Source organism: Rattus norvegicus, chromosome 15, assembly GCF_036323735.1.
Source record: "Rattus norvegicus strain BN/NHsdMcwi chromosome 15, GRCr8, whole genome shotgun sequence".
Taxonomy (NCBI): domain Eukaryota; kingdom Metazoa; phylum Chordata; class Mammalia; order Rodentia; family Muridae; genus Rattus; species Rattus norvegicus.
The window spans coordinates 14,177,190-14,195,614 of record NC_086033.1 but is presented as its reverse complement, the minus strand read 5'-3'; the positions used below and the strand labels follow the sequence as shown (position 1 = coordinate 14,195,614).

At 42.5% G+C, this 18,425-nt stretch overlaps 1 protein-coding gene across 3 annotated transcripts in view; it reads left to right on the top strand.

The window, feature by feature from the left end:
• Synpr (synaptoporin) overlaps positions 1-18,425 on the top strand; it is a 326,948-nt gene that overhangs the window by 135,194 nt on the left and 173,329 nt on the right. Inside the window, 1 exon segment of one of the 3 annotated variants that reach the window (NM_023974.1) lies at positions 13,258-13,543. The exons of the other annotated variants lie outside the window; for them this stretch is intronic. Within the exon segment in view, the coding sequence (NP_076464.1) occupies positions 13,520-13,543 (24 nt within the window). The 5' untranslated portion in view covers positions 13,258-13,519. 3 annotated transcript variants of the gene reach the window in all.

Genomic DNA, 18,425 nt, shown 5'->3' with positions numbered 1-18,425 from the left:
ATTGATTCTTTGAGAATTTTGCCATTGACACCTCAATCACACTCATCTTCCATTTCTGTCTGTCCTTCCTGCCCTTATGTAATCCCTTTCCCAATAACAACAGAAACAAAACCAAAAACCAAGTCCAGGTTGTGTTGCCCATACACTCACTGGGGAATGGTCAAGCTCTCAATGGCCTGTCCCCCAGAGAAAATCGACTTCTTCTCCACCTGTGCCCCCACCAGAAGCCATCAGTTGTGAAAAGCTTCACCTCGGCATCCCTATCATGATTTTTTTTTTTAGTTCTCTTTGATGGCTTCCTTTTTAGGCACAACCGATCTTCTTAGCTGTGGTGTGTGCATCAGGGTGGGAATTAACCTTCCAAAGTTAAGTAGGTCTTTTATGTGATACATTACCACCTTGGATCACAGCTGTAGTGTAGCTAGGCGAGCCCTTGGTTATTCTGAGCCCTGCTGTATACGCTGCACATTACCAAGCCTGGCAGCTTCTACGGCTATAAAACTCCAGCAATCTCAGGACGTTTTAGGGAACAGCTCTTTCTTAGTAACCATGATTTCTGACAGCACGGATTCTGCCCATTTGAGCACTGAAGCTTGAGATTTCTGCTTTTCTTTAAGAGCTGTAATGTTTTTAACAGAAATTATTCTTGATAAGTTGCTCGTGGCGTGTGCTTTAAAATAGCTGAGAGGAAACATTTGAAGATATTGTCGTTATTGTTGTTGTTGTTTGTTTACAGTAATATCGTCTTTGCTGCAATGCAGCAGCATTCTCAGAGCCTGGGCAACGGGGTCTCCTTCCCTCACAAAAATGCTGTGAGGGTGCTGTGTGTGCTTGTCACTCTCCTCCATGCCCCCTCTTCTTGTTCTCTTGCACCAACCTGTTCCTACAGAGCGCTATGTGTCTGCCTCTGGCAGTCTGTGCCATTTACTTGGTTTCTTCTACCTTTCAATTTACATAGAGAAACCGACCTTATTCGTGTTATTTGGAAAGTAAAAAGAATCTCATTCCAAGTAAGGACCAGGCTTCTCTAATCTGAGTCAGGAGCATTACCGTGAGTAAACATCAAAGGTTTGTCCTCTGTCTGACTGTGTCCTGCATCTTGTCTAGATCTGGAGACAGACAAAAGCCAGGTTATTAAGAAGCCAAACCCTTGACACACAGCTCAGTGTGAAGGTGATACAGACAGAAGAGGACTCAGTGAGCTACTGAAATCTATAACCTTGTATTGTGAAAAACACTTTTCATGTGCCTTTTCAAAGCATCGCCTTACCTTTTCATTTTGCTTTAAGGCACAAGGGAAGTTTATGTGTTCTAGATTTCCACTCATTCACTCTCACCCTGAGGCTCTTCACGCACATATGCCCATGCACATACATACATACATACATACATACATACATACATACATATATACATACATATATACGTACACATATACACACATTCACACACATGCATATACACACAGACACATGCACACACACATTCACACTAGAAGAAACCTAGTTTTTGATACACAGTATTCATATTTGTAGGGTAGGTAAGTATATAATTATTAAATGGTAAGATAATTGTTGTAATTGAGATGTAGATCATCCACTTTGCAAGCACAGAAGACACAGCCAGAAGACCTGCTATGCTTCTGAATGTTACATTTAATGTTAATTTAAATTAATTTTTATGAGTATTTTGCCTGCATGTAAGTTCGTGCACCAGGTGCATGCTTGGTGCCTACAGAGGCCAAAAGCGAACACTGGATCCCCTAAGATTGGAATTATAGATGGTTTGGAGCCCCATGTGGGTGCTAGGCACAAACACCATTTCCTGGGAAGAACAATAGGTGCTCTCTTACCCTCTGAGCCATCTTGCCAGCTCTGCTATCCTTTGCGGAACATGGATGATAATACCTAACACCTGAGTTTCTGGCAGGATTTTCCAGAATACCACAGAAAGATACGTGTGTGCTCAAGCATGTACATATCCCGCACATATGAATGGAGTGCCATGTAAGCTTTTGGAATAAAGGTGCATTTTGCTGTTTGAGACACCCAAATTCCAACTTTAATTTAATCACTTATGAGCTAGACTTTTGCTTAACCTCCCATTTTTTCTTGCGGTGTGCTAGAAAAATAAATGACAAAATAAAATAAATAAAATGTCATACACATAAGCACTCCACAAATATCTTTCCCATTCCCTCTTTACAGAGTGGGCAAGTGAGCTGGTGTGTGTGTGTATGTGTGTGTGTGTGTGTGTGTGCGTATGTGTGTCATATGTGTGTGTATGTGCGTATGTGTGTCATATGTGTGCATGTACATATGGCACTTACACATACATGTACATGCTTATGTGTAGAGTTCACAGGACAACATTGGGTGTTGACAATCAGGCATCATTCATCTTTTGGGTTTGGTCTTAGTTTTTCAGAGTGTGTATTTCCTTCGCTTGGAACTCACCAAGTAGGCTAGGCTGACTGCCCAGTGGACTCCCTTGCTCCCAGTGCTATGATTCCAGGGCTGACCATATCCTGGGTTTTAAAACTTTGTCTCTGAAGATCAAACTCAGGTCCGAAGGCTTGTGCAGCAAGCATTTTAGGAACTGAGCTATCCCTCCCCCACCTAGTTGCCTGGGTTTTGAAGGATGCTTATGAGTTTGCAACCCAAATTCTTGCAGTCTAATGGGGAGCACGGCTTTCCAGCGACACATTCAGTGGGGATTTACTTATAAAAGTGGAGAATAATTTGAGCAGTTTTTGCTTCCTGCCCTGGCGAGCAACACTTTACAACTTCATCTCCTTGATAATGTTGGCACACTGACCTGGCGAGCCTAAGTTACTGGTACCGTGATGCCCACACAGCCAGTGGAGTCCCTACCTCCATCCGACAATGATGTGGCTTTGGCTATGAGATGAGGGCAGAAAGTGAGACACTGAAATCCATACCACTGCATGATCTAAAAGGATTTTGAAAATGTGCAAAGGGAACAGCTCTTTTTCCACCCTCCTGTGCTCAGGGCAAAAGGTTTAATCAGGTTGAACTAATAAGAAGCTTGAAATCTCTTTATACGGAATAGGTCCATGCAGGCGAAACACACCACTGAGGACTCCCACTTGCAAGATGTTGGCTTAAGAGAGAGACAACTGTGTCAGCAGCTGACAAAAAACACAAAGTGAAATCAGGGCTACCTGATGGGGGAGGGGCAAACCCTGAAAAGGATGAAGTGGCTGTTTACCTGGTGGCAAAAAAAAAAAGAAAAGAAAAGAAAAGAAAAAGAAAAAGAGAAGAGAAGAGAAGAGAAGAGAAAGGAAGAGAAGAGAAAGGGGGTGGGGGAGGGACTGATTTGGGGCAGGGTGCGAAAAGGAAGAAAAGCACTCTGTATTGGACGAACAGAGTAATCAGAGGGCAGAGGGCTGAAGATAATAGCTGTGAGGTAAAGCCTGCTCTGTGGCCTAAGACAGCAAACCCATTAAGATCAAAACCAACAAAGACAAAAGGAGCTCTGAGGCGGAGCCAGAATCAACATCTTCATCCTTAGCACTTTCATAAAATACAAAAGGAAAGTCATGGTTTCCTCTCTTCCTTCCCAGCTGGTGGGCTAGCACCACCCTCACCCCCTCCCATGACATCAGGAGACACTGAAGCCTGTGCTGCCAACACCGGGCCCTGGCATGGCAGCAGTCACTGCTCCAGCCTGAGCCTCCTTCTGCATGGACGATCTCTATGAAGAGCACCCAGAGCATTAGACCCAGGGTAGGAAAAGCAGGGGGAGGGGAGGATGCGTGTTCAAGCTTTCTGCCCTTTTGCCCTTTCTGCATAGACCCTCTGTCTCCAAGAACAGGTGAGGATATTGGTCACAAGCTTAGGAAAACATCCTTATTAGCGTCCTTCCTCAAGTCCCCATTCCCTTTCACAGAATCACATTCTAAACTAACTGCTCATGTTTGCCTATTTGTTTCTGGAGGAAATTAATGGGAAGAGCAGTCCCAGGCAGCTCAGCTTAAGTCTGTGCTTATGTAGTAACCAGGACAGCAGGGTTGGTGAGCTGATGTGCAAAGTCTAGGGGTGAAAGAGGCAAGACAGCTAACTATAGCATGGCTCAAGGAGGAGTTACATTGGTCCCGGGGCTTTTATAGAACCCACTAGGGAGTTTCTTTTATGTCTGTGGCTATTTTGTCTATGTATGTTCATGTACCACCTGCATGCTTAGTACCTGCTGGGACCAGAAGAGGGCATTAGATCCCCTGGAACTGGAGCCAGAACTGATTGTGAACTGCCTGTGGTTGCTGGGAGTTAAACCCAGGTCCTCTGGAAGAGCAATCAGGGCTCCTAATACTAAGCCATCTCTCCAACCATGGCTCAGGGCTTATTATTTACTCATTTACGTCTTAAGGAGGATTGCATGAGCTATCTCATTTGAGGTACTTAGAAACAGTATTTAAGTACAGTAGCCCTACTTCTCCGAGTGATATGTTCAAAGATAAGCAGTGACTGCTTGAATCTATGGATTGAAAGACCCGTATGTACCATGGTTGCTGCCACAAATTTCCAGAGCTAACCTGGCTTTCTATGTGGCATGCCCTGGTACATCCTTTGTACCATGGCATGTGCTTTGGGGCAGTCACGAACACGGGGATCAATTGAACGCAAACACAGGGAGACTGCAAGTCAGCATGGCACGAGGTAGCTGCTGGGTGACTAAGCAGTGGTGACAGCACAGCATTGACACACTGGACAGAGATAATATCTGCAAAGAGAGGATCACTCAGTCCAGGATTCCATCACCTCAACCTCAGAGCACGCCACTTAAAATTACTAGTGATTTCTAGAGTCCTGCATTTAGTAGCATATGGCACAGTGGACCACAGGTAACTGACACAGAAGAACTGAAGGCACAGAAGAGAAGTATGATGACTTCCCGCCACTTGTATTACTTCTGTCTCGTGTACAAGAGCACAAGGCAGGATCTCTGAAACGGAAGGCCTCCGTCAAGCCAGAGTGCTGAGGAGATGTGGGTTAATGACCACACTTCCAGGGTCACTCTTCCCAACAGCCAACTTCTTTCCTTGTATGAGATTCCTCTTCTTAACTTAAAATGTTTCTCAGACATGGAACTTGCCTTGGATGACACCTTAGTGGCCTTGTTGATGATACCTGGATGACATCATTGGCCTGAAGCTCTGTGCCAAGCTCCCTGTCAAACATCCCATGGGGAGATGTGATTGGGACCTAGAAAAATCTCAGATTTCTCATCACCAACCATTCTAGTTTCTGACCCAGAAGGTCTAGGTTCAGAAGAATGTGAGGCTGACCCAAGATTTGGATCCTGGAGCATTGGGTCGGGGAGTCATAACAGAAAGAGCATGTTGTTTCTCTTCCTTCTTTCTGAGCGAGGTCTCGGACTGACTCTCCTTGTCCTATAGCTAATGTCAGAACGAGCGGCATTGCAACTCCTCACAGGGAATTTTCACTTCTGCACTTTTAAAGAAATAAAAGGGAAAATGTTGTTCTTGGAGTTGAGTTAAGTGACATTCTGGAAATGTCTGCATGTCCTGCTCTTCACACCAACTCCCTCCATTTGCATCCCTTGAAGTTTTGGGAATAGTTTCTTAAGGAGCTAACATTTTAAGGAAAACAGGGGTAAAAACATTTCTATTTTAAAAATATATACCCACAAGAAAGCAGGTTTTTTTTTTTTTCTGTCCAAAGGCACATGGCATTCTGAATGGCACTGCAAGGTCCTGCATGATAACTAGTCAACTACTAGAAGAAAATAAATGTCCTGGTATGTGTAGGGAAAGGAATCAGTAGCACAGAAAGTGACAGTAACAGACAAGTTCCAAACTCCAGTCCTTACAATGCTTTCAGGTGAGCTGATGTGTCATGGAGTTACATCTTTGTAACCCGAGGGCTATAGAACGGCTCCTGCTTCAAAACATGTGAAGCAGGAGTACAGGAAGTGTCTCCCATGCAGGACAGTTGTGGTGGATAAATACAGAAGCACCTCAGCTCTAAGGAGTACTCGGCAAAAGAAATACACTTGTCCACATTATTATAAATGTTTGAGTTAGAAAATTACTTTCCGAGATATCTTCTGGCCAACTTCCCAAGACTGGATCAGTGGGAACGAGCAAAGTAGTAGACGCTTTCAGACAGTGTCAGAATCAGGCTGCCCATAACTGAACCCCTGCTCCTAGAAAGCACTCGGATTTCAAAAAAATCCAGCACTCTGTAAGCTAGATGAAGAGGAAGAGACTTTCATCTTCCCTCGCTCCGTCCACTTTTCTTAGAAGCCATAATGCAGCCTGGGTTAGGGAGGCAGGACTGTGTAACAGAGGGATCGTAACCTAATTTGTTGGAAGGAAAGAAAAAGCAGAAAGTCATTTTGCAAATGTTTGATTCTCAAATCTCTCTAGCCTGGAGCGTTAGCAGAAAGGGAGTGCGTTTCCCTCATACCGTTATAATTACATTCAGATTTCTCTGCGTTTATCCAGGTAACAGAGTTACCAGGCCCAGTTCACAGGTGAAGAAAATGAAGCTTGGAAACTCTTAGAGACATGGAGGGACCTTAAAGACATTAGGTGAAATGAAATAGGTCAGGTATCATGAGACAAACGTTGCATAACCTCACACACGTAGGAAATCAAAAATGATGGTATCATAGAATCTGAAAGGAAAGGAGAGAAAAACAAGAGACTCATTGGACAACTTGATAATTGCACTTAATCACAATATTTGGAATTCCTGAAAAATACACAGTGCCTATTAAGAGTTCCCATGATAAAATGCTATGTTAGGTAATGCATCTGTTATCTACACTGAACCATTACAGAATATACCTATGCTTTAAAACACCAACATACAATAAATGCATAAATGTATATGTAGAATGCATACTATTAGTAGAACTACTTGCTTATGACACCATCCCTTCACGAGGACATCAGTGAACATGGCTCTTGATCTAATTTAATACTCATTTCCAGTATACTCAGCAAAATTATTGAAAATGTTTTTCATTCTTTTTTCTTCCATTCTTATTATAGTACTAATACGATTCTTGTAAAAACCAGACCTCAGGGATTTTTTTCTCATATAAAGTCTTAATCCTTAATCATAGAAGCAAGTATTCATCTTCTCTTTCCTGGGACTGAGAAATCTGTGACAGGAGCAGCCAAACTCCTAAGCCCTCCATTTCTGATGGAATGCTATCTATCTATCTATCTGCCTGCCTGCCTGTCTGTCTATCTGTCTGTCTGTCTGTCTCTCTCTCTCTCTCTCTCTCTCTCTATATATATATATATATATGTATATATGTATATATGTATATATGTATATGTGTGTATGTGTGTGTGTATATGTGTGTATATATGTATATATATGCATATATATGGAAGAAAAAAGGAGATAGGGGATATATATGACTTTACTATTTCTTCTTTAATAAATTGGTATGGTCTTGCTTGGTACTTGCCATATGAGGAGAGAGTGCTGTGGTATACTATGAAACAGGGAAGAATGACTGACTCTATAGACCAGTGGTTTATCACTGGGCCACTTTTAGATACTAGAACAACAGGTGTAATCGCCCAGAAATTATGGAACAACAAAAGCATCATAACTTTCGATTTCCAGTAAGGACAAACTGAGAAAGCCATAATCAAAAAGGTGATGCTCAAATACCCGTCCTGTGGAGTCTGTTTCTAAACATTTAAAAACATCTGGAATTTGGAATTAGATGACTCGGGTTTAAATGCTCAGTGTAGTACATCTGTGTAGACTTAAACAGTTTACTGAATTGCACCAAAGGCTTCTAACTCCTGTGACTCAATGCTAGTCAAATAAAATACAGTGAGACCAGTGCTGGGCTAATACCCAAGATTTAATAGCAGACTCATATCACTGCTGACAGAGAGACCCACAGCAGCAGAATACAAAATTAAAACTTTTTTCTTCCATGATATTAGTGTTTCTTTGTAGTTCTTCATTCAGGTCTTAACACTATGTTCAGAAGCAACCAGGTCCAGGAATCTGCTGTAAAATCAGACACGGGAAGCAGTTTCTAGATTCACTGTTCAGTCAACATCCAGTCTCCTTCTGGTATTTTTTTTTTTAAATTCAGTCTTGGGTTCTACAGAGAATACCCAATGGTCTAACAAACACTGAAGGCATATCAGTTTTATTTATTTCACTCAATATTTGAAAAAGAAAAAGACAATGAGGAAAACCTCATTTCTCCTACATGCAATGTAAAAAGCCAAGTGTACAAGTGTAGTGGCTCATGACAGTAATCCTTACACACAACAACAACAACAACAACCACACACACACACACACGCACACACACACGCACACACACACACGCACGCACACACACACGCACACACACACGCACACACACACGCACACACACACGCACACGCACACACGCACACACACACGCACACGCACACACACGCACACACACGCACACACGCGCACACACGCACACACACACACGCACACATGCACACACACACGCGCACACACACACACACACACACACACACACACACACACACGCACACAGGGTGCAGATGGGGATATCCTGGTTAAGTTCTGTCCTAACTCTCTGTACCTACATATTGCAATAAATTACATTATCTCCATGCCAGGAACTGTAAGGAAGGCATCATTAAAGATTTCAAGGTTGGTGCATAAATGGATTGACTGTAAGTGCTCTCAAGCTGCAGCTTAAAACAATCAAAGTTGTCTGTAAAGCCTTAGCTAATGTCCTGGTCATTTGTTAGTGTGGCCTAGATAGTCTTATCTTTGATTGCTTCCCTTCCCCACTGCTATGCAGGGATCCTTCTGTCTCTGGAATTTTCCTCTCTGTTATATGCTTAGAAAGCTAGAAGGCAAGGCATCCCACTGACTGACCCTGAAACAGGCAACCCTGGCAGAGGACCCCTTATGAGAGGCCAGATGTTGTAACAAAGAAAATCTAAAGGTAAGGAAGTAAGTCCACCAAAGCAGAGCCAAGCTTTTCTATCCGTAAAGGAAAAAAAAATGATCTTTTGAAGTTGTCTGAAGGCCATGCTCAATTGGAAGATCAGAATTGAAGATCTGACCATATCAGAAATTAGCATTGCTAATGAAGTTTTCAGAGACTCACAGATTATTTTAATCTGCTTACCCTCTATAAATACTTAACTTAGAAAACACTCTTGCTATTTTTAATCATCTGATAATGGACAAATGTTATTTCAAGGCAGTAGAAATTGTGCTAATATCATTTTTCAAAAGGAGCCTTCAGATAAGGGCATGCTGCTGTATTTATCCGTTGTGACTGCATGTTAGAGAGTGGCAGCTGACTGGACTGTCTGGTCAGTTGGAAGGTAGAGACAATCGCAGAGTCTAGTTGACAGGACCGTTGCTCTGTGGGGCTAGAGCACCGGTTCCCAACCTGTGGATCATGAACCCTTTGTGAGTCAAACAACCCTTTCATGGGGTTGCATATTAAATACTTACATTACAATTAATGACAGTAGAACAATTACAATTTTGAAATAGCAACAATATAATGTCATGGTTGGGATTCACCACAACATGAAAAGCTGTATTAGAGGGTCACAGCATAAGGAAGGTTAAGAACCACGGCGCTAATATTAATGCAGCAATTGCTTTGTTCACCTGTCTTGTGCTTCAAGGCTAAGTTACTTTAATGAGTTAGTTTTATTTACAGTTGTCAAGCCTTGCCTGTTCTTGTGTTGATTCGTTGCTTGGGTCAGCCATTTGGTGGGTCAGCCCACCAAATACCTACTGAATATCTACAACATTCTATGTGTTGTGATTCTGAAAAAATGTTCTCTTGAGTCTTCCTTAGCTGGGGAGGTGGCTCAGTTGGTAAGATGCTTGCCTTACAAACATGATCTACATCCAAACTCCAGCATACAAGTGAAAATTCTTGGCCTGGAGGAACACGCTTGTAAATCCATTTCTGGGAAGGCAGAGACAACTGGGAAGCCCCAGAGTCTGGGGGACTTGATGCCCACTCACTCTAACCTAGTAGACAAACTCCAGGCCATTAAGAGCTCCTGTATCAAAGCAACAGAGAAAATAACTTCTGAAGAACGATAGTGAAGTTTCTATTGTCACTGCCCCCACATTAATGAACACTACACATGAACACACACACACACACACACACACACACACACACACACCATGTACACACCACACACACACATCACATGCACACACAAGGGGGTGGGGGGGCTTCCTGCTTCTGTGGATGTTGTCTCTTTGAGAAAGATAATTAAATACCACAAAAGTAAGCAAGAGGAAGATAGGGAGTGAGGAAAGAGAGAAGCAATAGCTCAGAACACAACAAAAGGCTAATCCGGAGAGCATAGCTAAACAGAGACAGTGAAGATTCCTTTCTGATTAGTAGTCAAAGGGGACCCTGGTACCAAAAGGAGGAGGTAAGGACTAACAGGAACTGAGAGCAGGACAGTTTCTCAGGAGCCAGGGCTTTAGGCAAGAGGGTGGCAAGTGCAAAGCCCATTTGTGGAAGAGAGAGGAAAGAGAAATAAAACAGTAGATGGAGTCAGATCCTTGAGGTTTTGGGGACATAGGGAAGAGCTTGAATTTCTCTTGTGTCTACTGGACTATAATTGAAGTGTCATTCCCAGTCAAGTCTGCTTTACTCCCCACCGGACTTACTATGGGTAACTTCTGCATTTACAGACTACTATGGGATTAAACAGGACCCACTAAGAATCCATTGCAGTAGGAGATGCTAATAATGGGCAGGAGATATTTGGAATATGTGCGTGCTTGGTCTGGAGCAACAGTGAACTGGCCACTGAACACTCACTTAGGGGAAGCAAACCTAGTCAGAAGAGCACACTTTACCTATTAGCTTTGCAATCTTATCTAATCTAAACTGACCCAGAGGAAATCTGAGGAAAACTGAAACACAAGCAAAGCAGGGACATACCCCGGATCATACAGCATATCACGTTTGCACTTCCTTTTCAGCCATGCTCCCAAGTCTCACAGGGTCCTTATCTCCAAGTGAATTAGTGATTACTGATTAGTTATCCCTATCCGCTGAATAAGATAATGCTTTAAGTACCACCATGGGACCGATGTAGTGGATTGTTTGACAGTATTGGTCTAGTCTTACGTCTATTAGCTTTACTATTGACCGTGTGCCTGCAGGCAAGCCACATAATTCTCTGGATCTTGGCTTTTTCATCTGTCAATTGGAATAACAATGAAAATGTTTTAGAACTCTGAGGCCCAAATAAAGTGCTATATGAAAATGCTACTTAGAAGACCACCTAGAACAGAGTCAATGATGCCCATGAATGTTATGTAGAACATGCTCTTTAAAACCTGAAGTAAGTCTCTCCATATACGAAGCTAATTATCGGTGCTCACTGGCCATCCTTTAGAGATAGGAAATTGTGAGGTATGGGTATCCCCAATGGCTGCACGGCTGGCACAATGGCCTCTTAAAACTGCTCCAAATTACATGGCAGAACAGTGTCCTTTGGCATGAGGTATTATTCTTCCCACCAATTTTACATTCAGTAATTCTGAAAATACTCATTTCATATGTATTCATAAGTGCTTAGTGGTCGACAGCCTTTTTCTGGCTTCGCTCACTTAGTTTCTCTCATTGTGATGTGGTAACTTTTCAATAAGCACATGCCAGTGACCATGATAGTGTGTATATGCATGTGTGCACATGCTGAGGGGTAGAATCCATTGAGAATTTCAAAGGAGCATGGGGTTCATGAAATTTAAGAAGTTTAAGTGCCCTGAAGACCTGCTTATACATTGGGAACAAGATCTCATCCTTCTCACCCTGGATCTGAACTTAGTGTTAGCATGCTTTCCCAAGATGCCTGAGTCCCTAGGTTCTAGCCTCAGTACTGCTGAACAAAGCACAAGGGAGCAAGACCGAGAGAAAGAGACAGCTGGCCAAAGTTCCTGCACACACACTTGGATCTAAAAGCACCGTGTCTTTCATTTCTTCTTTACACCTCCCTACCAAGAACTGTGAAATGTTAGTGTGCCCATTTTACAGAATGAAAACTAAGGCTCAGAGAGCTGAAAAGGCTGCCACTTCTCACAGTCTCCCAGTGAGTGGGGAAGCAGCCGAAGATTCTAGGTTGCTTCACTCTTATTCACATTAGGCCAGTGTTCTTTGGTCCTGCCCCTCCCCTTTCCCACAGGAACAAAAGTAGAGCTAAAAAATAACTGACGATAGGGTTACCGTGTGGTGTGTCCACATGTCTAGGTGAGAAGAAGAAAGAGACGTAGTCAAAAACAGAAAGAGACAAACAGGACCCAGTGCATATTCTGAATTAATAACCACGGATTAATCACAGGGCACCGTGTTGGTATATCTGTTGGGGCATTAGTAGTTAGCAATAGACAAAGCCGGGACACTAGACCTCTTCCTGTGCTGAGCAGAGGGCCCACTTACGGCAGAGAGAGCAGAGGCTTGCAGGATCCCCTTTGTGACTTAGTACAGATCTTCAGGGGACACTATCCTCAGAGGGTTATACAATATTCTCAAGGCACCCAAGAGGAGGGCCTGCCACTTGCAACAGTCTCTCTGTGAACACTGGCCCACCCTCCCAGGACACATCCTCTGGATACCAAGATTACTGCCCCTTAAAGAAAGGAGTACCACTTCTTTCTGTAAAGGAAAGAAAAAAATTGGCTCTTGCTTAAGCCTCTGCCAGCTTTTTAATTTTGTGATTTTCACCCGTCTTCATTAACACTAGCATAGTGAACGAGCACCAAGTTGTAATTTGTCCCTTCCACAGTCCCAAGAGCCTGAAAAGCCGTCTTCCGGTGCCATCACCTTAACGATTATTTATGGACAGTGCATGAATTTCCCAAATGGGTATCACCCATGCATTTCCATAAAAACAAGGGCAATTTTTAAAAACACACATACATTTGCCTCACGTATGCAAATCTATTCCCGAGGATTTAAGGAAACCACTGCTTCCCTGTACCGTCCACATGCAAGTTCCTGGCTTGTGTTCAGCTCTCAGTTTGATTTTAAGCACTGTGGCTGCAAGAGGAGGGGGCTCTCTGAGTAAGAGGGGAGCCGGTGCCTGCCTCTGCTCATGATGTAGCGTGCTTGTGCAAAGCAGCCCTGCACTTGCAGTTGTGAGCAGAGAGCCAAGTGTGGGAGTGCACAAAACGGAGGTAACCTCCTCCCTACAAAGCAGCCAGCTTCGCATCAAGGGAGTATCAGGTTCCTGTAGTCAGCTGTGGGCTGTCACTGTCTACTAATATGACTGTTTTCCCATCTCTCTGCAAGGAGGCAGAAGCTGCTATCTGATTGGTATAGCATCTGACTTTCCCTCTGCATTGATTTCTGGTCCTCCTCCTTTGCTTCAGAAAGAGAGGGACAAGAGCTGGTGCTGTGGATAGAAAAGCTTCAATTTTAGTATGAGACAGCCTCTATTTTTTTTCAGGAGAGGGAAGTTGGATTATCAATTCTTTTGTAAATGTGTATGGTGATATTTGCTCCGGTAAGTTCATCTCTATTGATATGCCTCTCTCTCTCTCTCTCTCTCTCTCTCTCTCTCTCTCTCTCTCTCTCTGCCTCTCTCTGTTTCTCTCTGTCTCTCTCTCTGTCTCTCTCTGTCTCTCTGTCTCTCTCTGTGTATGTATATATACATGTATACATATATACATGTACTTATACATATATATATGTATGTATGTGTGTATGTATAAGTACATTTGGGCTGTATACTTTTCTTTACCAATGTAATTATTTAAGATATTTAGTGATGGTGTCTTTTTCCCCCTTTAACTTTGCTTTCTTTTATGCATATTTAAACCAAAGAGTCTGGGTTATGTAGTATAATTCTCACGCTAGCTACTAAAGTATATACTGGGTTTCTGGGTTTCTTTTAACACAGTAAAGAAACTATTTAAGCAAAGTTATATTAAGCTTCATAAAAATGTAATGCCATTCCATCTCAGCCTTCTTTTTAGAGCGTTTAATGTTCTGAGTATATTCATTGTGCTACAATCTGCTTATAATTTTAATTAAAGTTTCTTCATCAGCATCACAGTGAGAATATCTTCATCTCCTTAAATAGCTTGCAAATACTATGTTAATTTCATAAGGTCTTGTACCAAGGTACAGTGAAGGAATGAGATACCGTTCCAATTCTGAGATGTTCATTAAAAGAACTGAATTTCTATACCAAAAAAAGAAAGTATCCATACTGTAAATCTCTCGCATTGCATGAATAGCTGGGCTTCAAGTGGCCATTGTTTCTTTCCTCACTGTCTTATATGTGTGTCTGTGCCACCATCTGCCAGAAACCCAGCCCTGGCTCTAGTGTGGCCAGGGCTCAGTCTAATCAGGAGAAAAGTTGCTGTTCTTTAATTCACACTGATTCAGAACGGGTGTCTGGTCACATCTGCTTAAATCCATGATTTCGAAGTGCATCAGCTGGTTAGATGGAGGCAGAGGATGGCCTGAATCCTTTATTCCTGATTCCGAAGTCTGGGAGAAAGTCTATCAATATAATTATAGTAGATACAAGTGTTAAGGCAACGAACTGTGCTAATGGACACAAACATGCTTTAATCTTTTTTCTTTTTGCCATGCACCAAATCTCCATGGCTTTCTTTCAAAGTAAATGAACTAGAGAATGTATTCATAACAAAAGTTAGGGCATTTTTGAATCATAAGGGAAAACCTAGCAATTTTTAGAGATTTTTGAAAGTAAAGTTGGGAATTCCAACCAGGACTCTGAGGCACACATTCTTCTTGACTTTCAATTTTTGGGGGACCGTGACACAGTCTCAGACCAATGCTAAGGAGAGAGTGACATCTACCCAGGAATGAATCGACCCTCCTGGGTGCTGCCTTCAGGGAGCTCTGCAGCCCACCTGTTACTTGCGTGCTCCAGAAGAGCGGCTCCTATTGATGATCTGTCTGAATTTTGATTATTATAGCTTCAAAAATAAATTCCCTCAAACTCACCTAACTATTTATAGTGTCTGATTCCAGCAAATATGTTCCCAATAATAACTGCAGAGCTCATATATCTTACAGGAACTAAGTATGCCTTAGCAGGTAGGCATACTTAAATAAGCCTGGCTTGAGCTGAGGGAAAGCATTTGCAGCGAGCAGGCCTTGTCCTCTCTCCAGCACACACAGCCGACTCCCTAACTCCACTTTACGTCCATCTTTGGATGACATTCCCTCAGAGCCAGCTGTGACAAGTTGCATGTAAAGTCAGAAGCTGTTAATGAGGATTGTCACCAGGTGAAGCTAATCCACAAGACTAACTAGCAGAGTTTGAGGGAATGATGTCCCACAAGTGTCTGTTTTCTTCTTTGCCTGCTTATTATGAAAGACTCGGGGTTCCATACATGAAGCTACGGGGAGGACAACTGGACCTGAGTAACTTCAATAAGTTGGGTCATCAACCATCAGTTTGACTTGGGATCCGTCTACATGGTTTTAATTGTATCCCTCCTGATAGTACCGTGTCCAGAAAAGTTGGTTGTAATCTATTTTAAGGAATGAAAACCCGAACGTTATGTTGAACAAAAATAATGAAGGATTTTGAATTGTTTCCACAACGAAATCATCTCTTCCTTTTAGCGAAATGGAAAAGGCCTTGATTGTGTCCAGCTTGCAATACACTCTTTGGCTTATCTCTCCTAGTCTTCATAGCGCTTCAGAAGAGGGTAATGCCACTTGCCAACCTTGCAGATAGGAAAATGGAGAAAGAGAAGGTGTGCAGTTTGATGAGAGGACACAATGATGCCATGAGATGGAGTGACTTGTATGTCCATCCTCCAGTTAGGGCTTCACCATGTCAGCATAACCTGTGGTACACTCAAAGGCCACGGGGATTTTTCAGGCACATTACAATAACAGAGCTTGTTTCCACTGGTATTTTTTCTTCTCCTGACAATAGATAACCTCCTTTTCCTCACACTGTGCTTTTGTAACTCCAGGCTAATTATGTGCCTAAAAACCACTCAATTTGTGCAGCTACCAAGATGTGGAAAGGAAGCCAGCCTGGGGAGAGACAATATGCAGATGTGGCTAAATTAAGGTATCCCTGTAACAGAGCAAGACAAATCTGTCCCCTGACTTTCAATCTTCAAACAAAGAATCCAAATAAAGATGCCAAGAACATTTAGAAATATCAATGTCTCTGAGCACCCATCTTCTCGTGGATGCAAAGTACAAAAGGCAATTCCAATTGAATCGATTCACTTGGGAGAACTTTATAGAATTCTCACCTTCCTTTTTGTGGCCCCTGTGATTTCCTTCTGTTCTTTGGCTAACTGGAAAGCTCTTCAGTTAAAATATTGCTTCTCTGCAAGCCAGGTAATTAAAAAATGCACACAGCTGCCGATATTGGAGCTGAGCAGTGTGACAGAGTTGAAACCCCGAGTCCTTTGCACCCAGGCACTGAGCTGAGCATTTGAAATCCGTCTGAGCCAATAAAATTCAGACAAGGCTTCCAGGGAACATTTTTGACTAACACAAAATCAAGATGTTTCAAATTTCCCTTTAAGCAGCAGCACGGTGGCAGGGCACAGCGGCAGGGCACAGCACTCACCGTAGCTCTGGGAAACACTTCATTGTCTTCTGTTCTACCTAAGAGGATTCTGAACCATAAGAATGTGGCTAGAATAAAGTCTAGCTAGCTCAGGTTATCTTTACTACATTTTACCAAAACTCAAAAGGATATAAGAAAGCAAAGGAACAAATACAAATACGTTGGTGGCATCCAGAGTTAAACTCTGAAGTGATCACAATATTGAGGGTTTTTCTGATGTGATCTGCTGACTAATGAGTAGTGGTTTCGTGCTACTACTTACAGAGGCAGTTAGGCAGTTAAAAGCTCAGAGTGCACTGCACAGTGAAATGTTCCTAAGCTGACAGTCACTTTGGAAGAAACAACACAGTTCTGTAGTCTCTCTTCTCCTGTTCTTGAATAAGACATAATCTTGTGGTTTAATCAGCAAGTGTAGTATTAGAGCCAACACCAGTAAAGAAATGTGGATTGCTTTGCTTTTCTGATGAGTATTTATGAGGCATCTAAATGTAGCCAGAGCCACCAAACAGAGACTTTTGCTCTAAGGAAATACGTTGGGCTCAGCCCCAGGGCTCATCAAATGTATGCCATCTCTGAAAAACTAATCTTAGTTTATAAAGGAAATCATTTTTCAGCCTGCTTTCTTGAGAGAGATCACTAAGTCTCAAATAACGGCATTGAATCCTACCCCACCCAACCTGTTTGCTTCTGCTTTTCTTTTAGTTATAGGTGTGTGTCCTTAAACATACCGATCATTCAGTGCTTAAAAAGAACCCCTTACATATAGAGAAAGTGGCTGGTGTAAAGACAAGAGGTGTTGGAGAAGTCTTGAAGCTCGCCAACCTCACTATAGGGTAGTGTGCAAATGGAGCAGGGCTCTTGCTAGGTTTTCATGTAAGAACCACTTTTTGTTTTGAGCTTGACATCAGCACAAGAGCAACTCAATCCTTTAGAGGAGGTTTTTGATCATGGGTGTGTTTCTTTATATATTTTTGAAAGAATAGAGAAAGGGATGAGCTGAAGTGAAAGCACCCTAATCTTTCACCACCCCACAGAGAAATGGAGCTTATATAATGTTTGACACTGATCATGCTAACATAACCTCTACCCTAAGTCCTGATGGGAAGTCATTGAAGGGTCCCTCCAATGCATGCCACTAGTTTCTGGAAAGATAATTTCGAGCCCCACAAAACAGTTCACTGACGATGAGATTGGCCAGTGTTAATAAATAGTCATGTATCATGGTCCTTTGAAGAGATGGCGAGATATAGGTTTTTTAAAAATTGAATTTAAGGAAAGGATTGGAATGTCGATCACCAGGCTACCTCTTACTTAACAACTATTTAAGAATACTTAGCATGCCCTGGGTACTGAGTGAGCTGTGGACAGTGGTGAACAGATGTAACACATTTATTTCCAGAACCAAGTGCCTTTATTTCCCATTCCTCACCTAAGCCTAGTTTTTAGTTCACATCCCAGAATGTATCTTCTGAAAGTCAAAGTTGAGCTAGTCTGGTAAGACATCTTCAGGGAATATGTGTTATTGGTCTTATCTGTTCATGCTTAGGGAAGGAACAAGAAGGAATCTACTGGTTTGCTGATGCGATTGTAGTCTGCTGACCGGAGTGCTTTGGAGGGAAAACTGGAAGAGGCCCCGCTGTGCTTGTCTTACAAGCATCTTTTGCCTCTCCTGGGCAGCGTCACAGTTGACAGTGATTTTCCTCCTTCTCAATTCTTGGGAGAGAAAAGAACAGAGAAATATTGAGAGGCCAGAAAAAGAAGATAGAAAAGCAAATGGGAAGGTGCCGACAGGCCCTGATATGGTCCC